The following is a 26,246-nucleotide window of genomic DNA, read 5'->3' as shown; positions in this document are numbered from 1 at the left end:
ATGACGTCAGCAGGCAGCTACGTGGAAGCTCTCAGTGCACGCCCCCCAGAGAGAAGAAAAGACGTAACAAGATGTAACGCCTCGTTTTATTTGCACGAGAAACAAGCCCCGACCTCGCTGGGGAGGCCTCCCTGCAGGGCCTGACGGAGACCCCTGGAGGCGAGGGCGTGTGGGTCAGTCTGCAGGACCGGTTCTGCAGCCCTGGCTGTATCTGCACGTCTATCTGCTCATTAACATTCCTGCCTGCCGCGCAAGTTAACCCCGGAGCCGCCGGCCCCTGAGTCAGCCGCGAGCCCTCCCTGTGCGGCAGGCACTCAGCAATGTCCCGGTGATGATGACGGTGACGGGCCAGAAATGCAGCCCCCGGGGGCCGGGTTGCCCAGGCAGGAAAACAACCGCCCGGCCCGCCCGAGTGGAATGAAATGTTGCGAGTGCCAATGTCAATAGTAACAAACTGCTTCCCGTGAGGAGGAAGTTCCGGGCGGCCACTAGGGCTGGGCTTTGGCGTGCAGCTCCGATAGGGGGCCTGGAGGTCAAAGGGGGCTCAGGGGCCCCCGTTCCTCTGGGTAGCCCAGGATCGGGGCGGGGGGAGGGTCTTGTGCACAGAGGGGTTCTCTTTGTTCGCTGATTTGTCCTCCCCGCTGGTCCTGTTCCCAGTTGCCATTGTAACTGTTTTCCCCATAGCACAGCCAGCTCCGCGCTACAGTAGCTACAGTAGCGACTGCCCTGTGCATGGCTGTAGGCTGTTCAGAAGGCTGCCAGCGAGAAGGCAGTGCCCCCCCCCCGCCCCGCCTTTCCCAAACAGCAGCGGCCACAGGTGTCTCCACATGCTGTCCCATGTCCCCTCAGTGCAGGGCAACAGCGGTGACACGCAGCGGGCATGTGGCCCCCAGGAGGCCGAGCTCCAGCGTAGAGCAGGGCCCTCGCCCGCGGCGCCGCGGACAGTGGCAGCCGGACGCGGCTTGGGGCTGGGGCCGTGCCGTGGGCACTGTGGGAGGTTTCCGTCCGTCTGCCTTCTGGGTGCCTTAGCGCGCCGCCACCCGCCCCGAAAGTCGCCCCCTCTGTCTCCTGGAGGGGAAAGCCACTGCGGGTTCGCGTGGCGGAGCTGGAGGCAGGAAGGGGCCTCGGGGAGCTGGAAGGAGGCTGCCGGTCGCCCCTCGTGTCCCGTTCGCTATCCGGCGGACGGGCTGACCCCTGTGGAAAGCTGGGCACAAGCTCTGGGCTCGGCCCTGCGGCTGGACGGTCCCCCAGCTCATTCGACCCCGGCCCCTGGGCGCGGGTGTCCCAGGCGCTGACCACATGTGACATGAGACGCCGTGGTTATCCGTGTGCGCACGGACATTGGCCATGATACTCGCCAGCGTCGACGGGCTGGCTTGTGGGCCCCCCCCCTTCTGATTCCCGAGTCCTGCGCCCACACCGCAGGCGGGCAGCCCTCTGCCCAGACCCTAAAGGGAAAGGACAGAGAAAGATGGGAAACTGGGTTGGGGTGACTCACGCCGTGGTGACCCTGGTTCTGACCCAGAGAATATAAAGCGGAGGGCGGGGGGGGGCAGCCTTGACTGACCCCCCCGCACGTGAAGGGCCATCACGTTTCCGGGCAGGGCCCTTGGCGTGTGGGACAGCCCCCTGCTGTCCAGCGCTGTGCCGAAGGGGCCAGCTGTCACAGGACACGTCTGCCATTGCATATACATATGTGTGTGTACATACATACACATGCTACCTGCATACTCTTTACCTCTCGCACTGCTCATTGCCTGCACGGGACAACGCTTTGCCAGCTGCAGCCCCGCAAATACTGACGGCCAGCCCTGGGTCCGAAACCACAGAGCGTCTGGATGGCAGCACGTACTGGCGAGTGTGCACATCCCGCCCGAGTGTGTGCTGGCATATCACGGACATGCAATCACAGGTCCCGTTTAGGTGGACGACGTAATGAGTGGATGATTTGATAGACCCACTTATTGGGGAATGTCTACTACCTACAGTCACTTTGGTTCATGTCCTGAATCACCTCACGCTGTTCCAAAATTTGCTTTGGTTGGACTTTTGTTTTGTTTTGTTTTTTTAAGATGATATTTAGTTACTTTTAGAGAGAGGGGAAGGGAGGGGGAAAGAGAGACGGAGAGACATCATGGTGTGGTTGCCTCTCATGTGGCCTCCTACTGGGGACCTGCAACCCAGGCATGTGCCCTGACTAGGAATCGAACCGGCGACCCTTTGGTTCGCAGCCCGCACTCGATCCACTGAGCCACGCCAGCCAGGGCTGCTTGGAGTGGCTCAACGGCCTGTAGAACAGCAGGGGTGCGGTTGTGAAGAAAGCTACAGTGTCCATTTCGGATTCCAACCACCGTCCTGCAGGCAGCCAGCCCTTGAAGGGGTCTTTCCACCGGTCTCCGGCATTTGTTTGGATGTTTTCAGGAGCCGTGGGCTTCTAAAGTGCGAAGACATTCTGGCCCCAGCGCTGGCGTTTGGAGACCGAGGCCCTGGGAGTGTCCTGCCAGGCAGGGAAGGGGTCATCTGAAAGTCACGTGACTCTGAGCATCGGGTGACACATATACCGTGTAGTTGCACCCGCTCCCTCCTGGGCCCCCAATAATTACAGTGTCGCCCACGCTCCCCGGGGACCCTCCGAGGCCGTGTCCGCCACTGAGAGCCTCCCGCACGCCGCAGCCCTGCAAGCCCATTGGGATGGTCAGAAAACCCGACCCAACGAGAAAAGCCGGGCGGAAGGGCTGTGCACGTGGGTCCCTGTGGCTGGGCCACGCCTGACCACCTCTCTCCAGGCCAGACCCCCTGACAGGCAAACTCTCACTCGCTGAAATCTCCCCGGGGCCGCGGCGGCCCGGCCTGGGAGGAAACCAGAGGGGAAGGCCCATCGTGATGACCTTTAAAAAGCCAGGTAGGGGATGCCGGCCAGAGGAAAGAACAGAGGCAAATGGTGTATAGGATCCGAAGAGGAACAAGCCAAAAAAAAAACAGCAGGAAAGAAAGCCTCAGGGACACAGACGCCTGCACGGCGACCACCAGAGAGAACAGGGGTGGGCGGGCCGAGGAGGAAAACTGGACGGGAGTGCGGGTGGAAGCAGACCTGTGTGCCCCGGGCAGGGCAGCGCACAGCAGCACGGGGAGCCCAGCGCGGTTTGCGGGGCTGCGGCCCTGAAACCTATGGACTTTCACGAGCCGCTGTGGTCCCAGAAAATTCACTTGGAAACAACCCTCACCCCCCCCACCCCCGAAAAAAAACCGTATCCAAGTGCGTGTCTGGGGGAGAAGAAAGAAACTGGTGTGGTGAGTGTGTGGGGTCGGTACGTTGTGATTTCTCCCAGCGAGTCCGGTCGCTCTTGGGGCTGGACAATCCTTCGCTGGAAAGGGGGGGGGGGGTCTTGCACACAGTAGGGTGTTTACCCGTCTGCCCCCACAGTCTCCGGGGCACGCCCGGTACTCCCGCCCGGTGGTGACAAGGGAAATGACGGCGGAGACTGTCGCGTGTCTCCCCAGGGGGTGGGCGGGGAGGGGCTGAAGTCGCCCTGGTGTGGAGAAGCTTTGAAACACGAGAAAGGCAGGGTTTGGGCTGCCAGCCACTTCTGCAGCTCCGCACGGCCGATGTGGGGGTGGGGGCAGCCCCCGAGGCTGTCACAGACTGCCCCCTGCACTGTGCCGGCATTCGCAGCATCCTCGGCCTCCGCCCACGGGATGCCAGGAGCACCGCCCGCAGCGGGTGACCGTCAGACACACCTCCGGACGCCTGGCGGGCAGGGTCACCTCCAGGGCCCGCCGCCGCTGCAGCCTGCGGCCGCACCATCTCTCTCTCGAGTCCCCTTTCGAAGGTGGGGAAAGGATGCCCATCTTCCCTTGAGTGTCCCCATAAGAGCCGTTCTGCCCCGCCCGACGGCCCCACGCCCCATGGGCGACCCGTGCACGCGGGTGTCGAAAGGCCCCGTGGGCATCCGGGGTGGTATCCGAGGATGGACGCGTCAGGAGCCGCCGCGGCGGTGGGCTCCAGGAACTGGTCACCGCGAGTCACCTGGGGTGACGGGTGAGGAATGCCTTCCCCGAGGAGGGTGCCGCCCGCCCGCCCGCCACTCTCGCGTGCCTGGGGCCGGAGGGCGCGTGACTCACGGCGGGGTGTGGGCTGGCAGGAGCGGAGCTCAGGGCCGCCTCGCGCTCCCCAACCCGGAGGGGGGTTCCTCGGCTGCCAGCGTGCGGAGGGCACGGGACCGAAGGATACTCCTCGGGGCCCGGGGCTGCTGGCCCGGAAGACACCGGGCAGGTGCTCTGGCCGTCTGCCCGGCGTGGCCGTGTCTGCCTGCCGGCGCGGGCAGCCGCCGCGTCTCAAAGTCGTGGGTGTGCCTTCTGCGGGGGCTCTGCAGACTGAGTGCTCCTGCGTGGACCCCGGGCACACGGAGGAAGCCCTCTCTCTCTCTCTCTCTCCCTCTTTCTCTCTCTCTCTCTCTCTCTCTGTGGCCTGGCTTGCTCTGGGTGCACATGCGGGGCGGCTGGCCATGTCCTGCTGCCTGCACCCACCACCACATTGTCTGGGGGCTCTCGACACCCTCCTGGGCCACGAAGCATCCTCTGTGTCCCCAACCCTGTGCCCCCACCCCCTGCGGCTGGTCCGCCCACCTGTTGGCGGGCGTGCGGTGGGCTTCCCCCGCTGGGCAGTCGTGAACAGTGGTGCCTCGGGCATGGGGCTGTGCCAGTGTGTGTGGGAGGGTCTGCTTGCCTTTCTGTTGGTGGGGGGGGGGGGTCCACCCGGGAGTGCACTGGCTGGACTTGCCCACAGTCATGCTAGGCTGGACGTTCTCGGGACCCCCAGCCGGCTTCCCACCACGGGTGCTGCCCTGTCCGCACCATGCACTACAGTGGCAGGCCCGGAGCAGAATGACCACATCTCCTGCCGGAGCTGGCGTTCCGAGGAACGCCGTCTGCTGTGGAGCAGCCCCGGCAGGCAGGCCACCCGGCCGGTTCTGCCCGGCCTCGGCCGGGCCGCCTTCTCCATGCCCTGCAGGCCTTGGGGACGCTGCCGCCAGTGGGCGGTAAACAGCAGGGGGACTCCCGGAAGGAGACACAGGTCAGCTGACGGGAGGGTCACATGGCCCGCAGGGGACCCATGCACACACACCAGGGCCGCAGCCACCTGCCTGCGGGTGCTGGTGGGCCCCTCCTGCCGTCCCCGGGGCCCACAGCGGCTGCTCGGCCAGACCTAGGTCTGCGGGTGTTTTCCGAGGAGGCTCGACCGGTCTTCGAGGACACCGCACGGGTGGCAGCCTGGCCGGCGCTCCAGGCAGCTGCCTGCCACGCCAGGGGCCTGGGACTAGGTGAGTGGAGCCCTGGGCTGGGAGCCGGGCCCCCATGGGGCCTGCTGGACGGGCCTCCTCCGCCGGCCTGCTCTCCGGCACGGGCCGCCCACGCTTCTTCCACCGCCGGGCTTCTCCCTGCCCCAGCGCAGCCCCCGACGGGTCCCCCGTGCTTCCGAGGCCTGGGGCCTGTGCGGCCGCTGGCCCGTGGACTTTGGCACAGTGCGCGTCCCAGGCCTAGCCGGAGCTGCCGTCCCCGGTGCGGGGCACGAGCCTGCGTCCCCGTCCAGGTCCCATTGCGTCACCCTGGGTAAACACACTCGCGCTCAGCTGACCGGCAGGGAGATGAGGCGGCGTTGCCTTAGGCACTGCAGCCTAGGAGGGGCTCAGGGACTCCAGACGAAGCATTTTCAGACGAGACACAGCTCCTGGAGGCTGCCCAGCCTGTGATCAGGGGAAGGAGACGGGCCCCAGGACGCCGGCGTGTAAGTGACTGGGCTCACACCTACGTGTGTGCTCCGTGAGACCCGTATTGGAGACACCCATGAGGTGGCTCTCGGCTGCCTGGGACGATCGGCGGAAAGTCCGCAGGTTCCTGGCCGCCCCTGAGCTCAGCGGCCCCCCCGGAACGAACGTTGTCGTGGGAAACGTCGACTCCTGTGACGGCTCCCTGCGCCTCGTCCGTTTCGCGTTCGCCGCTTCTCTCTGGGCTCCAAGGGGGACCTCCGGGAGCGAGGCCAGGGTCCCCTGGACCCGCGAGGAGGCGCAGGGCGGGGCGGTGGGGGGGGGCGCTCCTGCAGCCGTTCCCCGGGGACGGCTAGCGGTCAGCAGCGTGTTGTGAGTTTGCTCAGGACGCGTGTCAGCGGGTCTGAAGACTCGCTCGGGGGACAGGGCAGCCTGGGACCCACGCATGATGTGGGACCCACGCATGGGCCGGGCTGGGCTGCGGAGGTGGCCGCTGCATTCCCTGCCACCCCCGGGGTGGCGCCCGGCCAGGCAGCCCCCAGCAGCCTCTGTCCCGCAAATCTCGGTCACTGGGCTCCAGTTCCGGCGTCCCGGGCAGCCGGGCGGCCACACACTCCTGCTCTGCCCCGCGGCCCGGCCACAATCGGCGGCGCCGTGTGCCGAGATGGCTTTTCTGTGGCTGTGCCCGGTGTTCCTCTGCGGGTCGTCCCTGCGCCCGGTGGGGGTGGGGACGGGGGCTGGAGGGGTGGGGGTTGTTTGTGAACTACTTGCCCGTTTATACACGGCTCCCCCTGAGAGAGCCAGCACGCCCCGTAAATCCCCCTCAGCGACCAAGGTGGACGCGTTTACACGGAAAGGAAGCGATTAGGAGTCCGCCTCTGCATCATGGTTTCACGCCCGCGCTCGGGAGTGGACAAAGCGTCCCCGTGAGTCAGGCACCCGCTTGAGGCCGTCAGCGGCAAAGCCGTGACCCTGCAGACGGCGTCTTCCCCAGTGGGGGGGTGGGGCACGCTCTGAGGGGCCGAGACCCAGACCCGGGCCGGCCGAGAGGGGACTGTGTGTGTGCTTGTCCACGAGGAGCTCCCTTCCCACTGTCACCCGCAGCGGCAGGGGGTCTGCCAGGGGAGGACGGGGGGCTCTGTTCTCCGCTGAAGCCCCCAAGCACAAGCGCCGTTTATGCTGCAAACATTCCACATTTTTAAAAAGATTTTATTTATTTATTTTTAGAGGGAAGGGAGGGAGAAAGAGCTAGAGAGAGAGAGAAACATCCATGTGCGGTTGCTGGGGGTCATGGCCTGCAACCCAGGCATGTGCCCCGACTGGGAATCGAACCTGCGACGCTTTGGTGCGCGGCCCGTGCTCCATCCACTGAGCGACGCCAGCCAGGGCTGAAGTTAGGCATTTTTAAATTCAGTACACTGTCCGCTGTCGGGGTCAAAAGATGAGTCTGGGAAGGCGGGCCTGCCGAGTGTCGGGGCCCGGGGTGACCTCGCACCCCACTTGCTGAAGCCGTTCCCAGGCAGAGACAGGGTCACACAGCGAGGTCCCACCGAGAAAGGTGAAGGGTGAAGACTGGGGGAGACCCACTTCCAGCGAACCATCTGGGAAGGCCCCTTTCTGCGGGGTGTCCCCCCGGCGACCCCCACTCATGGCCTGAGAAAGCATGAGTGTCTGCAGCCTCTGACGGGCAGGTGAGCTGCACCCCAATGCCGTCTGGCAGGCGGAGACGCCGGCGTGTGAGTGACAACGACCGTGTTCACCGCCGGTGGCCGTCCATCTGAAATGCCCGGCCAGCCACGGACCCTCTGAAAGCAGCCTGAGTACAAAAGCCAGCAGCCACCACAGAGCCATCCACGGCACGGCCGGCACGTGGCTGCCGCAACTGAGATGGCACACGGGAAGTTCACGGGCAAGATCCAAGCCACCTGCTTGGCAAGGAAGCTGCGTCCGTGGCTGGGACGCTTTCTCCTCCCTGGGTCACCGTGGTCCATTTCCACTGACTTTTGGGCTGGGTTTCATGTCGTCCACTCAAAGCCAGCTGTACTTCAGGCACGGGGGCTGCTGGGGTGTGAAACTCACCCACCCCAAATCCTCGCGTTGTGTGTGGGTCGTGGATTCGAAAGGAACACAGGCTCCCCGCTCTGCGGGGCTGCGTCTCCGCCGTGTGGCACAGAGAAATCCCGTGTGGCACGGAGAAATCCCGTGTGGCGTGAATATGCTTTGTCATTTCACCTGGCCTGCTAAACGCTGCTTCTGCCAGCAAAGGGCCCCTGGGGCTTTGGAGCGCGCCTGTCTGACCTGCCCTCTTGTGCATCCTGTTTACCGGGCGGGGTGATACTTTGTATTTTAAAGCATGCACCATAGATTCTGGCGTTCGTACATTGTTTCCAGGCGTAGGCCACGTTCCGTCTTACTGAAGGTCAGCGACGAAAAAGTGTCCCATGTGTACAGAAATGTTCACGGCCACCTTTGTGGCGTTTTCAAAGCTGCGTTTGGGTGGCTCCGCAGGGCTGCCTACCAGAGGCGCCAAAAGTTTCTCTTCGGGGCGCGTTAGGAAACATTTTCAGCTTCCGGAGCCAAGTCATCTGTTACAATGTACGTGGCCGTGTTTCAGGCCAGCGTGTGGGTGGGCCCTGAAACATGAATGGGCCGTACTTTAAACAGGGCACACAGTATCCTTGTTTTCACGGGTTCCAGCCGGGAAGCAAACACGTTTTTCCCGGGCTCCACGGACCCGTGGGTGGGTGGTGGCGGGCCGGGGTGGGGGGCAGCCCTAGCAGGGGGCGTTCGTGACCCCAGCTCTATCTCTATTGAGAGCTTGCCGTGGGGGACCACGTCCCCTGCCCTCTTTGTCCTTGGGGCCTGGGAGGAGGACAGACGGCAGGTGGTCACAGGACAACTGGAGACATTGTTGCAAAGCGTGATGCAGGCTCTCGATCAAGGGGGGAGGCGCTGCGGTGGTGGACAATGGAGGGATAGGCGAGTTTCTACGGGGCAATCCGGTGGGGCTTCACGGAGGTGGTGTCTGCTGGGCCGAGGCCCGCCGGTGGCCAGGCGTTGGTCCGAGAGCGGAAAGGAGAAAGACGGAGGCGCAGGGATTCACCAGGCAAGGGAGAGCCGTTCTGACAGTGCAGCCCCGGCTGGTGCGGGCTGTGATGCTTCTACCTTCGCCTGCGTTCACAGGGCGGAGCCCATGCGCCCCTCCCCTCCCCGCTGAGACCCGCCCGCCTCACTGCTGCCCACCCGGTAAGGCCCGCGGAGGACAGCCCCGGAGACCGTCTGCCCGCCGCGACCCGCGGAAGTAGCAGCCTCGCCGGTGTCTGTCCGTCACTCTGAAAACGCCGTCGCCCGTTCGGTCCCCGGGGGCCGGCCTCCCCTGGGCTGGCGGGTGAAGACACCGGAGACCTGATTCATGGCCCTCGGGAAGATTCCGACGCCCTAGGGGTGGCACGCGTGTGGGGTCGTCCCCGTGTCCTTTTCGTCCAGAAAGGGTGTTGCAACCCAAGGTCACTCGGCCGACAGGGAGCATGAATGAGGGTGGAGACGTTTTCCCAGGGAAAAGGGGGACTTCCTAGGGGCGGGATGCTGAGAAGCGGGGGGTGGGGGGTGGGGGGTGTGGGCGGGACCCCTGAGGCTCAGGCTCGGGACCCTGACGCCCCCTCCGCGGCCCTGGGCCCTCCGGAAGCTCCCGTGTCTGTGCGCCCAGGCCGGGCGTGAGGAGCAAAGCGTGGCCTCTGTGCGGGGACGCGTATCAGTTCCTGCGTGAGCCCGCCCACTGGGGTGACGGGGAACAAATCGAGGGTTCCAGGGGCGGGGGAGGGTCTTCCGACACGGCCTTGCGCTCTCGGTCCGGCTGCCAGAGACAGCGCCGGGTCCAGGCGATGACTCCCGCCAGGGGCGGGCTGGGCCAGGTCGGAAGGCCTTTGGGATTTCACCTCCTTGGGAGGGGCTGAGCTCCGGGCATCCGGTGGGTGGGGTCCAGGGATGGTGCTCTGCGTCCCCCCTGTGTGTGCGCAAGACCACCCCACCCCGAGAAAGCATCGTGGAGCCCTGGGTGGACAGCACCCAGGCAGGGACACCCTGCTCCAGGCACAGCGGACTTGACCATCTCTTGTCCCTTCTTAGAACAACATCCAGGGGCCATTTGCTTTCAGGAGGCTGCCCTGGCATCAGAACTCATGGGAACAGGGTGAGCTTGCAGGATGCATGTTCCCCCCCAGGTGTAAGCCCTCCAGCAGAGAGCACGCTCCCGCCGCAGTGAGCCATCGGGGCGGCTTAGCAACGGGGCAGTGGGGTCCGCGGCCAGCCATGGCCAGGGCTGAGCCGCTTACCGGACCCCCCGTCTCCCGGGGTTTCTGTCCTGGGCTCGTTAAGAGGACCGTGGGCTCCTTCTCCCTGTTCCAGACGCAAATTTCCCGAGCGCTTTACAGATGAAAGTATTTCCTAATGCTTGTAGTGATAGTGGCGGGGGGTCGGCTTTGATTTCTGACCCAGCTCTCGGAGCCTTAAGCGCTGGCTTGGTCGAGTTTGATGTGTGTTGCTCTGCAAAATCACTGTATGTTTGGTGAGGACGTGCTCTGAGTCCTTTTTTTTTAATTTTTTTGGTGGTTTTGGTCCGGAGGGGAGGTGGGCAGGCGGTGGACCCCACTGGAAGTGCGTAGAACTAGGGCCCGGATGCAGTCGCTGAGTGTGCGTGTCAGGAGGCTCACGCTTAACTCGCGATGAACTGAGACCGTATATATTCACAGTGCGGGCTTAATGCACGGGGGGCGGGCGTGGGGGGTTTCCCACGGGGCCGAAACGTCCGCTCCGACATTCCTCATGACCGCGTTCGTTCCGTCTAACCCACGTAGAGACCCCTCCCCCCGGGGGGGCGGTCCCAGAGGGCGTCCTCCGGCAGCATTCTGGGGGCTTGGGGACAGCCTGTTCGAGTCCCCCTTGCAAGGGGGGGGAACGACATCGGTGACCGTGGACAAAATGCTTTCATCTTGAGCCTGCCGTTTCCAATGTGCTGCCCACCCAAGCAAGGTCTAGAGACGCTGAAGTTTTCTTAGGAGGCTTTTAATTCAATTTTATTTTATTATTTTATTTTATTTTTATTTTTATTTTATATTTTATTTTATTTTATTTTTTATTTTTATATTTTATTTTATTTTATTTTATTTTATTTTTTATTTTTATTTTATTTTTATATTTTATTTTATTTTTATATTTTATTTTATTTTTATTTTTATATTTTATTTTATTTTATTTTTTATATTTTATATTTTATTTTATTTTTTATTTTTATATTTTATTTTATTTTATTTTTGTAAAGGCACATTTTTATGAGAGGCCTTTCCATTGCATGAGCTCTGCCCACTGTCTCTGGGCGTATTTTGCTTCCATCCGTCGTCGGACAGAGAGTGGTTTTTAAGAATCCCTTCAGGGTAATGGCAAGGTTTCTCGAGTGGACCGGGCGGTCTCAGTGAAGATACTGCACGTGGCCGAGCTCCGCGCTGCGAACCACACACGTCGGAGGAAGATAATTTCCCACCTGAAACATCTCCACCAGGTTAGGAGGGAAGGCTGATGAAGAGCGAAATCCCGGAGAAAAGGGGGCCATTTGGAGGGGGTCTCCTAACCGAGTGCTCGCCGGCAGGGAGGCCCCCCGGGGTGCCCCGTGCACCCGTCCGAGGAGGAGGCAGGAGGCTGGACACACAAACGCCTGGCTGAGTCCCTGCCGGGAAGGGCCAACCCAAGTCTGTTGACAAGGACATGGAAGAATCCAGAATGCTCTGTGTTTTATGAGATCTTCGACCCACATTCTTCCCGAAAAGTCTGCGTGAGGCCCTTTAGGCCAATGCCAGACAAACTGGAAACATTGTGAAACAGCGCAGTGAAACCTGACCCCCGGATGCGCCCTGGGTTGCAGACGGAGCCAGGGGGCGCCGCTGTGTCGGCGGGCCTTGTAGGAGGTGGGCAGGGAGTCGCCTAGGGCGCCCTCTGCGGAGGCGGGAGGTCCTGCCCTGGGTTTAGGGGTCTCGAGCCAGACTCTTCAAGGGTGCACGCCCACGATCTGTGTTCCTCACTGTGCGGCGTGATCATCCCACACCAACACCAATCCACGTCTCACCCTTCCTGAAGCTTCCGACGGAGAAAAACGCAGACGCTCACCTACACAGAGGGAGGTGGAAAGCAAAGCCAACGTGAACAAGTATCCATGGTGAATCAGAGTCCCTTTTCCAACTTCCGCTACTTGAAACTGTGGCGGGGACGTTGGTTTGAAAGACCACAGAGGGCTTGGGTGTGCAAAGCGGTGGCCCACCGCCAGTACGTGGCCTTGGGTGCGCGCCACCCACAGTCCAGTCTCCTCCGCCGGTCACCCGAGATCGCGCGGCCTGAATGCCCTTCCACCTCCGCGCGCCCCCGCCGCCGTCTGGCGTCCACCGCGCTGCTATCTGTGCCTGTCAGTGTGGACGCTCGTCTGGCGCTTTCTGTTTTCCGTCCTGCATAGCAGCGCGCCCCCTGCGGTTTTGGAGAATGGGACGGTTTTCCCAAAGAAGCTGAGTTGGGGGGGAAACCTGTGCGTGCGTTACTGCTGCTGCTGCTCCTGCTGGAGGAGGGGGTGCGTTCCCCGGCTTGGTTTCTGAGCTGCTGTGCGGGGCCCGTGCAGGCGAGGCCCGGGTGTGGGGGGTGCTCCCTGCTGTGAGGGGGACGTGGCTACCCCTGGTCCCGGTCACTGAAGACGATGAATGCCTCTTTTCTCGGGTTGGTGGTGCTTGCAAACGCACCGTGGAGCCCCGCCCCCGTTGCTGTGCCACGTAACTGCTTCACGCACCGTGAGCACGTGGTAGGTGCTCGTCCCCACGCGCGTTCAGAACGTGGCCGCAGAGATGCACGTGCACGCCCCCTCGTGCGCCGCCCAGCTGCAGTTTCTCTTCCCTGGCGCGGGGCTCCGGTGTTCTGGTCACTGCGTGCGCGGAACCCTTCCGCGTGCGCGCAGGGGGGCTGCCCCAGGATGCGGTCTGTTCCCGTCCCCCACTCCGAATTCGTCTCTGCGTGGGCCGCCAACTCAGGCGTAGCCCCGGCGCCGCGGGCCTGTGGACCCCTGTTGCCATGAGGACTAGCAAACCCCATTTCGCTCCGTCCTGATGGGCGGCGCTGGCTGCAGAACGTAAAGCTATAGGCTTGTTCCACGTTCTTAAAAAAACGAGCGTGGAAATACACCTGCGGGGCGAGGCGTTCCGTTTCCATGGAGACAGCTACGGACGCACCGGGGCCGGGCCCTTCTTTGGCGAGCGTTGCGTCCGCTCTGGGGGGACACGTAGGCCGGCAGCCCCGATGTGTACGGGCTGCCTCGGTTTCTTTACGGACTGACCCACAGCTCGCGGGGTCAAGTACACAGGAAGGTCTCCTTCACGGTCCTCAGGAAATAGTGCCTGTTCCAGCGAGTCGGCGTGCTTCGTCACGTTTCCGTAGGGAGTGGCGGAAGCCGAGAATAAATGTCTGTAATTAGATCGATCTTATCATTCAGGGCCGCGGCCTTCTCACTTTAAAGTGACAATTAGTGGATGGTGAGTCGTTGTTACAACACTGTGGTCACCGATACAACGATACGACTTTGTATCTCCCGTTTTATTAAACCCATACACCATCACGTTACTGTGTCTATAGTAACTTATGTAATTTGTGTCTCTATTTTGACTCGAAGCAGCCCTACAATAATCGGATGACGTCATGGAAATTTACCCTCTAATGTCCTCCCCTTCTCATCCCCTGCTATCAGCAAGGAAAGTGGACATTTTTCCCCCCCGAATTCTACATTTTTTAAAAGATTTTATTTATTTTTAGAGAGGGAAGGGAGGGAGAACGAGAGAAACATCAATGTCTGGTTGCTGGGGGCCGTGGCCTGTAACCCAGGCATGTGCCCTGACTGGGAATTGAACCCGCGATGCTTTGGTTCGCAGCCCGCGCTCCATCCACTGAGCTACACAAGCCAGGGTGAATTCTACATTTTTATAGCCCTCGTTGAGTCTCTGGGGGTCCTTACATTTTTCTCGTTTGTCCTCAGAGCCGGTGGCGATTAGATGAGTGTGTCCAGTTTCACTGGAATCTCTCAGACCAGGTGAACCCGGAGCCACCTGGTTGTAACGGTCTGTCAGGTTTCTTTACTTGGAGACTGTAACATTCTCCAAATAAAGAAAAAAAAAAACCTGTACAATATACAGTTAATGTGCACTTACAAGTCAGATGGCATCTCTTTTCTTACTTGTGTCTTTTGCTTTTTAAAATCAATATCCTACTCATTATTCTGAGAAAAGAAAAGAAACCTTTGACTCCAGAATAAATGTATTTTCAAGGACATTTTTCTTTGTGAGAAATAGAAAACCGCCTAATACCCTTCTTAGCTTCCGGAGACATTAGCATACCAATGCCCGATAAGTGTGAAGCCCTTTTGATAACACTGCTCATCAAAACGATAGCTGAAAAGTCATTTTGAGAAACCTCACATCTGAACTTTTGGAGAACTTTACGAACATCGGGGTTTTTTTTTTTTAAGATTTTATTTATTTATTTTTAGAGAGGGAAGGGAGGGAGGGAGGGAGGGAGGGAGAAAGAGAGAGAAACATCCATGTGCGGTTGCTGGGGGCCGTGGCCTGCAACCCACGCATGTGCCCTGACTGGGAATCGAACCTGCGACGCTTTGGTTCGCAGCCCGCGCTCAGTCCACTGAGCTACGCCAGCCAGGGCTTGAATGCCGGTTTTTGCAGCTTCCTCCCGCGAGAAACTGGTCACTCCGTCCTCCGCGCCAGGCACTTATTAATCACCTAGCGAGTGCATGTGCTGGAAGAATGCGGCCTTGGAAAGATGTCTCTACAAAGGGAATCTTACTTTTCTGCGATTGTGCGACAAGGGCCCCTGCGCGTTGTCGGACAGAAGAACTCGACTTGGAGCTCGGAGCCCGTCAAAGGGAAGCTGCCTGAAACAGGGGCCTCCTCTCCCGGCCGAGTGGGAGCCAGGGTTCCCTTCCTTCTGGTTCCCATTCCTGCCAGTGACCCCACTGCAGGGTTTGGGAAGTGCGGGTGGATACCGGCCAGCAGTGCCCATCTCAGCTGCGGAGGCTCACCAAAACGTGCTAAAAACATGCACAGAGACAACCAGGTCCTGTGGGGGGATAGGAACAGCAGGGCCACTCCTCACGTGGGGAGCGCCATGGCCACCCTCCCTGGTGGGGAGAGCACCCCGTTCCCCCTCCGGAGAGGCTTTTTATTGGTCTCGTTTGCATAAGAATTCAGGTAAAAGCTCCTTACTCATTGCTAGGAAGTAAGGATCAAACAATAGATAACAAGGAAGTCTGAGGGCCTGTTTTGAGTCAGGGTCCAGGAGCTGTAAGACTTTAAGGAACAAACTTACTTCTTCCTTGGACCCTTCTCATTCAGCTGAGAGCACTCTAAACAAAGAAGGTTTCACAGGAATTTACATGTTCTTTCTTAGGCCTGATCACCCCAGGAACCTGCCCTTTTCAGCAGAGCTGCACCACCCTGTCATTGTTTCAGGCTTAGGTGGAGCAAGGGAACTAAGGCAACCAAGAGATAAGGAGATTTTCTCCCAGATGATGAGGACTCAGGCTACGTCAAAGCCGAGGAGCGAGGGTCCATCACCCCCTTTTGCTGCAGCCCCCAAAGTCCTTTCTTGGGGGCCTCCCACGTGATCGTGCCTGTCTTAGATCATTCCCCCCTTGGGGAATCTTACCCGTCGTTGGCTAACCGACCAAGCTTTGGGGTTCAGTTTAGAATGAAGCAGCAGAAGCAGCATTCCTGCCAGGGAGATAAGCTTTTGTCTCCTTGCCGGCTTACGGTCCAAGGCCACTCCCTCAGGCTTAGCCTTGGCGGGGGTTACAGCTTCTGATAGCAGGCAGGGCGGTTCCCGACAGGGAAGTTTAACTCTGACTCAGTCTCCACGGGCGGGAAGACAGTGATTCATGTACACGTTGGGGGCTTTTTATTTCATTATAAAAACGAGCAGAGCATTTGGCAAATACAAGAATGTAGGAAGAACCTGGCTGGCATAGCTCAGTGGGTTGAGCGTGGGCTGCAAACCAAAGTGTTGCAGGTTCGATTCCCAGTCAGGGCACATGCCTGGATTGCAGGCCACAGCCCCCAGCAACTGCACATGGATGTTTCTCTCTCTCTCTTTCTCCCTCCCTTCCCTCTCTAGAAATAAATAAATAAAATCTTTATAAAAAAAGAATGTACGAAAAGCCACCTAAAGGCACACTGGCAGTCACACTCACTGGAAACTCGTTACCGATAAAATCGTGTTATCTTTCTTTCCACGGATGGATATACCTGTGTGTGTGCCGACACAGAACCCGTCCGTTGTCCACATAGAAATATATATTTTTTACATTGGGAATCATGCTGCCTTTACTTAAGGTCAGAATCTGCCTGTTTGGACCTAAAATTATCCCACGAAGCTTTTCTTCCTGGAAAAAAAAAAACAAAAACATTCTTCAGGAATCAAGATGTCAAGGTCTGCATAACGTGCTCTCCTGTGATTTATGTAACCTTTTCCCGGTTCCAGCCTCCCGGACCGCTACCTCATGTGGGTGGGAGTATACGGGCACACGCCGTGTGCGTCTCGGTAGTTTCACAGCACCACGTTCTGGAGACGGAAACGTTGATTCAAAGGGCGCGAGAGTGTGGGAATGTCTCTTCCGAGTTTCCTTCCCCACGTTCAGATGGACGGACACTTTGTATCCAAACCTCTCTTCGGCTGGCGCTGACCTTGAAACGCTCCCTATGAGCTCTGTTAATGGATTGTCCCCGCATGTAGATACTGTGGACGCAAAGGGCACTGGTGGCCTGGGGAAGATCCAACGTGCTTGTCCTCTTTGACGGATTCTTTGATATCTGCGCTGCGATCACGGATGCTTCAGAGGCTGCGTCGGATGGTGCTACCGTGTTCACGTCTCACGCTGCTTGTACGGACATGTACGCGGGCTCACATCAAGGGTGGAAGTGGACCATGGTCCCTGAGTTCAGCCGTGTTGGCCCTTGGGGAGCCTCTGGCCCCTCTGTCCATCTGGGCCGCAGCTGTGTGAGCTGCCCCCTCGGTACAGCCGTGGTTTCGGTTGCAGACTCCAGGGGGCATAGCGCCCCTCCGGCGTCCGGTGCTGTGAGATGCAATCCCCCCACCCACCCCTTTCAATGGGGCTGGGGGTCCCCCCACCCCTTTCAGTGGGGCTCGGGGTCCCAGCACGGCTGAGACCCCGATTGGCAGCTGGCTGCCGGCTTGTCAGTGGGTGGGGGGATTCTCTGTTCGCTCTCCTGCCCCCGATGGGGTGGGGGCCCAGGGTGAAAGCCCAGAGCTCTGTGGGGGAGGGGCGGGCAATGGGGACAGGCAGGGACCCGTCCTTTGCTGCCCTGCCCCGCCCCAGCCTCGACACACCGCCCTCTGCCGGCACCAGTGGCAGACTGCAGACAGGCGTGGAAGGCTTCGGTGCAGACGGGTGGTCTTCCGAGACCTTGATCGGCTGTGCCGGCCTCTGCACCCACGTAGAAGAGACAACTACGTGTGGACCGTGCCGCTCCCCCCCCCCCCCCCACCGCGGCGGCCCAGGGTCTCTTCCCCGTAGCGGGGCGCACGATGCTACTCTGCCTCCTAGTACCGGTAGCGTTCACTGCGTCCTGCACGCTCTCCCGGGCCTGAAACACGGTGATTGTAACGAGGAGCCTCGCCTGTGGGAGAGCGGGCCAAATGCCCCAGCCGCCGTGGAGGCATTATTGTGTATCCCCCCCCACCCCGAGAACGGTGGAGGGGTCCCAGCTGAACCCTGCAGGGGGCTGTTGACACTGGCAGTGCTCCGCGTGTCCCTAGGGCAGCAACACGAGTGTCCGTGCGTGGCTGAGGCGGTCAAGACGGTGTGGCCGGGATGCGCCATGGCGAGGGACACGCTGGCACGTGCCCCGGCGTGGGTGGCCCTTCCAAACGCGGTGCCCCGTGGGAGCAGCCAGCCACGCAGGGCACGTGCACAGACACCCAGCGGGTCCGCGGTTGCCACGGGCGAGCAGGAGGGCGCACAGTGGGCGGGGGCTGCTGCGTGGGCGCGGGGCTGTCCTCCGCGGGCGGCGGAGACGCTCGGGAACCGGACGGAGAGGACGGTTGCGCAGCCCGGCGGGCGCGCCGAGCGCCACCTAGCGGGACGCTTTGCACAGCTGCCGGCGGTGGCTTCGCCGGGATGCGAACTCAGCGCGATTTTACCAGTCCTTGGGAATGAATGGGAGGCTGGGCGCTTGCTGTCGTCGGCGCGAGCTGGGCTGCGGCGTTGCCTTGGGTCTCTGCGCCTTGACGGGGAGGGAGGCTGAGGGCCCGTTTCCCGTACACAGCCGGCATGCACACACGCACACACTGCAGTGAACACAGACACATGGGTGGGGCTCTCTCCCCCTTCGCTGTGTAACCCCCGAGGGAGGGGCCCCGCCTCCCCCGCCGGAGCAGGGTTCTGGAGAACGCCCAGCGACGGCCGCCCAGCTCTGTGGGAACCTTGGCTGGTTTCTGAGACCCTGTGTGCGCGAGGAAGCGTGCGGTGAGGTTTCCCTTCCCAGGCTTGCTGTGACCGGGGAGGTAGGAGAGTGGGTCCCCTGACCCACTTTGGGAGGGGAGAGGAGAAGGGGGGTGTGCTCCCCGGGTCCCCAGGCTGGGGTGGCCGAATCTGGGGACAGAAGGGTGAGGGCAGGGGCTGGCACCCGTCAGGGGACCACGGACTGAGCCACGCACGGAAGGCTCCTATCTGGGGGGCCCCCTGGCCAGGTGTCGAGGTCTGGCCAGCTCAGATTCTGATCGGGCCATGGGAGCCAGCGCCCCGCCGGCGCACTGCAAACAGAAATGTTCAAAAAAGAAGTCTGTGTCCATCCTTACAATCTGTGGAAGTTACACGCACATCTGTTAGCTGTTAAACGCAGTGGCGCCGCTGTGACCTCCTGGGGCGGGCAGGGAGGGGCCCCCGCCTCCCCCGCCGGACACCCAGGCAGACGACTGTCCTTTTCCTGCGGGCCTCGCACAGCGGGGAACTCACTGGCGGGCCGGAGTGTGAGCTCAGGGGCCGCAGCCGGCTGGCCGCCCACTTAGCGGGGTGTCCTGGGGCTTGGACCGTTCTGGCTGCCTTCCCCACTCTGGGCGTTCCCTCGGCCGGCTGGCCGGGCTGGGCCCCGCTGCCTCATCGTAGCTGAAATAACGTTGTTTGTTGTAACAGTGGTCCCCGCCCAGCTGCAGGGCTCTGCCTGCGTCAGGACAGTGTTGGTGCCCAGACGGGACAGCGACAGAGGACTTGGGATGCGTCCAGCCAGCATGGGGGGTGTGGGGGGCGGGGAACGGCAGGATCGGGACGAGCCCTCCACGTGCAAACCACGGGCTTTTCCTTCTCCGCCAAACATCTGTGTCTGGTTTTCTAGGCGGGCCGCCCACGCCTGAACTCGCGCCTATCCTGGGCCGGGACCCAGGCTGTGGCCCTTCTCGGGGGAGGGAGGTGGGGATGGGGATGGGTCTTTGAGAAGCCCCGCTCCCACACCCCCCAAGCGTGGGGAGACCCGAGAGGGTGGAGTCGCACTGTAGGCTGTGGGCGGGGCTGCGGCCCAGAGCCCAGGCAAAGCTCCCCGAAGGCCAGGCCTGCAGGGCGCCCCTGCCCGTGCCAGAGGGCAGCTGAGCCACTTCACGCACCAGGGGGACAGCTCCCTGGGGACTTAATGCAAGGGCTCGCACCCCACGCGTGAGGGGTGCACGTCACGAGCTTCTTCTGCCCCCAAACACACGGGCTGGCCTCCCTCCACACCATGCACTGTGGCAGCTGGGCCAGCGACACGGGGCCCTGGCTGGGGGCCGGGCTAGTGGCCATAGAGTCTCCAGTCTCCCGGGACCTCGAGTTCCCCCCCACCCCACCCCACCCCCCGCGCTGTTCTGAAGCTGTCAAATGTCAGCACGGAGCTTGGGCCGGGCTCACTTTGCAAAAAAAATGCTCTTTCTTTATCAACACTCCTGAATGAATTCAATGGGCTCTGTGATGGTCGTGTAGTTTCGTGCAGGGGAAAATCGCAAGCAATGCAGGTTAGGTGTTTAGCTCTGTACGAGCACGTGCCGAAACACCTGTTTAGATGGCTTTCTTCCTGCCGGGATACCCGACTGTGTTTCTCTGTGGGATTAAATACAACGGGACATCTGTTGGGCGACACTTGGGTAACCGAATTTCATGTCTCTGTAGTTTGAATGGAGCAAAAGCTCCTTTTTTTCCCTCCTGTATACAAGAGGGTTCGTAAGGAAGTCTTTTCCCGGTTTTTCAATGAGCCCTTTCGGCGCCACCCAAACAGATCCACCTGTGGTGGTTACTGTAAGTCGGGTGCACATTTCCTCTTTAATCGACCGGTTTAATCAACTGACTTAATGTGATTCCATCTCCAGTGAGGAAAACGCCCTCTTGTCTCTGTCCTTGCTAGTAATTCAGTTTGAGGAACCCCTCCTTCCTTAAAATCGTGTTTGTTTTTTTTTAAATCTCACTTTTGGGCCACATTGCATTTGTTTGGAAACGCCATTGCGTTCTTTAAATGGGGCACACTTTTAATATTTGGGAGCTTGTTCATGGAATGGTTAAGTGCTTTTTTTTTAATCAACAAAGTGTCTCTGAATCATTTAAAATGTCTTTATTTACACTTTGTTCTAATTCATGCTCGTGGGAAACAATACAGCCCGCTTACTTGCGATGCGGATCGTTTATACGTCGTGGGATTCCGAGTGGCGATGAACGCGCTCAAAGTTTCAAACGGCCCTCACTGGGCGGATGGTGTTCCCGTGCCCAGGCCTGCGGGTGTCTGCCCAAGGCCCATTTCGAGGGATTATCCATGGTACAGTGTCCTCGCGTGCTAACCAAGAAGCACGGGGCGATGCAGACATTAATACAGACCTAAATCACGATGAATAGGCTTTTCCCGAAATCTTGCGCTTCCTTTTGGTGTACAAGTTCTGCCCGTGCGCGAACTCGCTCACCACAAGGCGCAGAAACTCCTGGGCGCGTCTGTCTGTTTCCAAGGAGCGCGCATCCGCGCAACGAACCCCAGCTTTGTCTGGGAAGGATCCGTCCGCGTGCGCCCCAGAACTCTTTCCTGTCTCCCGGCTTCCCGTCCCGGCACCTTTTCCGAGAGCCAGGCCGCAGCACCGCGGAGCGCTCTCTCTGTCTGAGTGTGGGCGAGCAGGTTGTGCTGATGGAGCTCCAGGGGGCGCCAGCGCCGGGGCGCGGTTACGGTCGTGGCGGAGGCCAGACGCCCGCTCCAGCCTCTGCCTGGGTCCGTGCGCCACCAGGCAGCAGCCTGACTGTCTGAGGGTGCCAGCCAGACGCGCCTGTCCCCCCGAAGAAGAAGGTCTCAGTGCCTCCCCTGCCTTCTGGATTGGGGAGACGTCCTTCTCGGGGTCATGACACCCTCCGCGTCTGAGCGCTGCTATTCTTAAGACTCGTCTGCACCCCACCGTGAGGGTTTTTGCAGACAAGCAAACAAACGCGCCAGAAACAGGGCCCACCCTTGCAGGATTCCGCCATCTGCACGTGGAGGAAATCGTATGAGGTCCCCTGAGTGACTCTCTGACTCATGTATATACACACACATATAGGTATGCACTCATATATGTGTGTTTGGATGCATGCACATCTACGATATTATATATATAGTTCTGTCCGTGGAGAAGCAAAGTGAAATCGCAGCGGAACACAATCTATTTGGAAGAGCTCAGAAGTGGCTGGAGTCGACCGGAACAGCTCAGTAGCCCCAAGGAGGTCTCTGAGTAACTGCGGTTTCGGTGGAATTTTTTTTTAAGATTTTATTTATTTATTTTCAGAGAGGGAAGGGAGGGAGAGAGAGAGAGAGAGAGAGAGAAACGTCCATGTGCGGTTGATGGGGGCCATGGCCTGCAACCCAGGCATGTGCCCCGACTGGGAATCGAACCTGCGATGCTTTGGTTCGCAGCCCGCGCTCCATCCACGGAGCTACGCCAGCCAGGGCCAGTTTCGGTGGAACTTTAAGACACGCGCAGAGCGGGAATGGTGCTCCAGGCACCTTCTCTGGGACTCGTGTTTGTCTGGGCTCCCGGAGGCACCTGCTTCCATGCCTGCCGCTTCCCACTCTGTTGCGTGAGACAGCCGTTCGCCTCCGTGTGGTCGGCGAGCCGAGTGATATCGCTTTAAACGCCGTGTGTGGATTCCCGCCACTCACTGCGAAGGACACATCTTCTGAGGGTGAACCCAGCGTGACTTACAGGGGGAGGCAGCCCCACCGGGAGCTTTGCTCGGACCCTGGCCAGCACAGCGGCGCCTCCTGCCGAGAGCTGGTGCTCCGTGCCCAGTGCTACGCAGGGAGAGGCCAAAGCACTTGGGTGCTGAAATCCCCGGTGTTCAGGCCCCGGTTTCCATGGGTCTGGAGTCCGGGCGCAGCTCGGCCGCTGCTCCCGCTGCAGTGGAGGCACCGACCAGGGGGCGGTGGTTTCCTCAGAAGTTTCGACCGGGGCGGGAAGAGTGTGCAGGCCCACTCAGGGGGCTGCGGGTGGGGTTCACTCCCTGACGGCTGTCGGCTGGAGGCGTTGCGCCCCACTTTGCCACGGGGCCCTTGCATGTGTGCCGAGTCACTTCATCCAAACCCAGCGAGAGGCGACGCCCGCTGGCCGGGCGGACGGACGGACATCAGAGTCTTGGGTGACCGCATCCCAGAAGTGACGCGTCCTCACCTCCTTGCAGTCTGCTCCTGAGAACCAAGTCTCCAGGTCCGGCCAAGCTCCAGGGCAGGGGATCCAACAAGCCGTGATATGACCAGAGGGGTGTCCCCGGGGCCCCTTGCGTCGGCCCCAGGGAGTCTCTGTTTAAAACGCTGTGGCTGTATCCCGTCTGCATGAAACTGTGACACTGTTGCTGGTGATGACCACAGCTGGCCCCAGTGACCACCGCTGGCCCCAGCTGTGCTTCCCTCGTGGTGTCTAGTACCCAATCGATATAACGTCGTCCTCCCTGTAATACTCGTACAGCGTTGTTATGGCCGGCCCCGAGTGACAGGAGAAAACGCAGACAAAAGAGGCACCTGTTGCATCGAAACGGATTCCGTCAAATTGTCGGTGATTTCTCGTTGCAAAGGGAGAGAGAGGTGACAATACTCCTTCCAAGTAGCCTCTGTGTGGTGCTCCGTCATTTTGGAAGTCTTTTATTTCATGTGTTTTTGTTAAGTTTGGCGGGCAGATGGGCTGATGTTCGGCTCCCGGCCCTGCCCCCGCTCCCTGCCCAGCTTTATTCCGAAATAATGAACAAATACAGTGATAAGCGTGAAGAGAAAACACGATGTTTGACACACAAACACGTTTCAGTCAAGCCACACATCTGTCATCTCGCATAGGGACCACTTCCCCGTGTGAGGAGCACACCTAAGACCCACTGTTCACACAAGTTTCAAGCACGCAACGTGGTATCGTTCACAACGATAATGGTTGTGATAATGGCAAGCTAATCACAGCGCTGGGCACCGGCCCCCGCCCCCGGAATTCATTCACCTTATACCTCCCTGTTTGCACCCTGTAACCACCATCTCCCCAGTGCCCCCTCTCCCCCGGCCCCTCACACACACCCAGCGTTCCATTCTCTGCTTCTGGGAGTTCAACTTTCGTTTGTTTCTTTGGGTATTTGTTTTTTCTACATTCCACAGGTGAGGGAGACCTATGGTGTTTGTCTTTTTATGTCTGGTGCATTTTCCCGGGGGTAACTCTCTCCAGGTCCATCCGTGCTGTCTCAGATGGCGGGATTCCTTTTTCAGGGCTGCGTAGTATTCCACCGTGTCTACAGCACATCTTTCTAGATTCATCTGCCCACAGAAACTTGGGTTGTTGGTGCATGTTGGCTATTAATGAGCGATGCTGATGTGAATATGGGGTGGGGTATCCGGCCGCGATCCTGTTGTCATGGAAACCAATTCTCCGCCATCCCGGCTGACTGCTCGGGGGCAGAGACACAGCCTCTCGCAGAAGGTGGGTGATGGATGGCGATCCCCTGAGCACGTGTCCTGGTGGCGGCTGCACCAGCCGGACGAGGTCCCGTCTGCAACTGCCGGGTCCGGCCCCTCAGCCAGCAGCCAGGGCCACCCAGGCTCCGCACCCCAAGCTCCTTGCATTTGGAAGGATTTTCCCGTGCTTCTATGTTACCCTTTAAAAAGCTACTAGGCTGATTCTGCCAGCCAACTGTAGAAAGAAAATCCACAGGGAAAATGCGGTCTTCCTGGAACGGGTGTGTCTCCAGGGCCCCGGTAGGTGACGCCTCACTGATGGCGGAGCCCACCTTCTAGAAGACAGAGACGGCGGGTGTGGCCGAGTCGGTCGGTCCAAGCAGATGCCGTGTTCTGGCCCAGGGTGCGGACGGGGCGGCCTCGCCGTCCGAGCCGCAGGAAAGGTTTGCTTGGGGAGCAGACACGGCAGAGAGAGGATGACGTGGTTTGCCCAGCGGCGTCTTTGAGCGTGCACGCTTCTGGAGACGGGCTGCCCCGCCGGACACCTGCACGGGGAGGGAGAAGGCTCCGGAGAAGGAGCTGAGCGGCCCCAGCCCACACACACACCCTTCCCCTGTGCCTCTGTCCCTCACAGGAAGATGAAGAGACCTCTGCTGCTCCTCCTCCTGCTCCTGGGGACCGCTGGGGGCCGGGCGGCCCCCAAGCCCAACTTCGTGCTCATCCTGGCAGACGATCTGGGCATCGGGGACCCTGGCTGCTACGGAAACAAGACCCTCAGGTAGGGCCAGGGCGTGAGCCCGGGGCTCCGGGCACAGGCGTTAGGTCCCGGGGAGGGTCGCCACGCGCCGGCCCAGTGGCGCGCCTTGGCGGGCGTCTCCACGGAGACCCACGCGGACACAGGCGTGCGGCGGGCAGGTGCGGCCGCAGGCGAGCGAGGGTGGTGTGGGGCGTCCGCGCAGCGAGATCACTAGAAAGATGCCCTAGTCATTCCTCCTTCCCTCTGGTTCCCTCCCTGTGTGTCTTGTCCCACCGTCCTGGCCTCCGGCTTGGTTTTGGTGGGGGGGCGTCGTGGTGGCCCCACTTCCTTACCCCTGCCCCCTCCGACCCGCATCCTTTGCACGCCCTCGCCGCCAGGGCTGTCCACCTCGTGGACCACCGGGGCCCGCCCAGGTCTGGGTGCCCGGGAGTGGGCAGTGACCCTGCCCCAGGGGGACGGCCCGCCCGTTCCCGGGGAGGGGCCCCCGGGGTGGCCTCACTTCCACAACACACTGCCCTAGAACACAGTCCGGGGCAGCCTTTGCGAAAGCAACTGCTGAAACCAGGAGCCGAGGGAGGGAGTCACAGCCTATGTGGTCCCTTGTCCGGGGCCCACGCCTCCTGCTGGGCCCTGCTGGTCACCGGGGGACACACAGACACGACCCCGGGAGCTGCCAGGGCAGAGGCTGCCGAGAGTGGTCAGAGGCCTCCCCTGGGCCGCGGCTGGGGAGCAGGAGCTATGTCCAGGCTTTCTCGTTGGGGGGCCCAGAAGTCCCTGGGGGGCACGGGTGCCTGGGGGGCAGCGTAAGGCCGTGTGAGCCGTCTCTCTGCCCTTCCTCCCACGAGCTCATTTGCAGACGCGCATCCTCTGCTGGGACCCCGGGGCTGCGGGAGACGCCCCCGGGCTCAGAGCCCTCCGCGGGCACATGGGGGGCCCCCGGACACGTCAGACCCGGGCCCGTGAGGCCGCCTCGTGGGTTCGCTCCTTCTCATCCGGGGTCTTGGGTTCTTTGCCACCCCCCCTCCGGGTCTCCACCCCACGCGACCCTCCCCCCCCCACCCCGGATTCCTGAGCCGTGGCTCGTCGTGCCAAGCCACCAAGAAAGCGGCTCCCTCGGCGGCGTCGCCAACACCGTGGCCCCTCTGTCCTAGGACCCCCAACATCGACCGGCTGGCCCGGGAGGGCGTGAAGCTGACGCAGCACCTGGCGGCGTCGCCCCTGTGCACGCCGAGCCGGGCGGCCTTCATGACGGGCCGCTACCCCATCCGCTCAGGTACGCGCCGCAGCGCCGGGCCTGGGCCTCCCCCCGCCCCCACCCCCCAGCCGCGGGCAGCCTCCCACCTGCGGGGGCTCCGGGGCTCCCGGGGGGCCTGACGCCGGCTTTCCCCTCCCCTGCTCCAGGCATGGCGTCCCAGGCCCGAATCGGAGTGTTCCTCTTCTTGGGCTCTTCCGGGGGACTTCCCCAGAGCGAGGTGACCTTCGCCAGGCTTCTGAAGGGCCAAGGCTACGCGACCGCGCTGATAGGTGTGCGGGGCGGCGGGGCGGCGGGGCGGGGGCGGGCGGGGGCGGGCGGGGCGGGCTGACCGCGGGTGGGGGCAGGGAGTGGGTGGCACTTCAGGGTCCGCGCGGCTGGTGCTGTGGGCACCAATGGAAATAGGAAGAAAATGGCGTGGGTTCTAATTTAGAGCACAGTGCTCCCGCCTGGGCTGTTCGAATGTATACATG

The 26,246-nt window shown here is 60.9% G+C and overlaps 1 protein-coding gene across 3 annotated transcripts in view; it reads left to right on the top strand.

Annotated features, from left to right (window-relative positions):
* The first annotated feature begins 5,070 nt into the window (after positions 1-5,070).
* The window catches only part of STS (steroid sulfatase), a 43,129-nt gene continuing 21,953 nt past the window's right edge, over positions 5,071-26,246 (top strand). The window contains exons 1-5 of one of the 3 annotated variants that reach the window (XM_045855917.1): positions 5,081-5,321; positions 8,949-9,062; positions 24,399-24,542; positions 25,673-25,794; positions 25,923-26,045. In XM_045855917.1, coding sequence (XP_045711873.1) covers positions 24,403-24,542; positions 25,673-25,794; positions 25,923-26,045 — 385 coding nt within the window. In that variant the 5' untranslated portion in view covers positions 5,081-5,321; positions 8,949-9,062; positions 24,399-24,402. Of the gene's footprint in view, positions 5,322-5,693; positions 5,786-8,948; positions 9,063-24,398; positions 24,543-25,672; positions 25,795-25,922; positions 26,046-26,246 lie in introns of those variants that run through there. The other 2 variants (XM_045855916.1, XM_045855918.1) reach the window with 2 other exon arrangements.

This window comes from Phyllostomus hastatus, unplaced genomic scaffold, assembly GCF_019186645.2.
Source record: "Phyllostomus hastatus isolate PE091 unplaced genomic scaffold, TTU_PhHast_1.1 phas_scaffold_12, whole genome shotgun sequence".
NCBI classification, from domain to species: domain Eukaryota; kingdom Metazoa; phylum Chordata; class Mammalia; order Chiroptera; family Phyllostomidae; genus Phyllostomus; species Phyllostomus hastatus.
The sequence above is the reverse complement of the archived record's forward strand: the minus strand, read 5'-3'. Positions and strand labels throughout refer to the sequence as shown.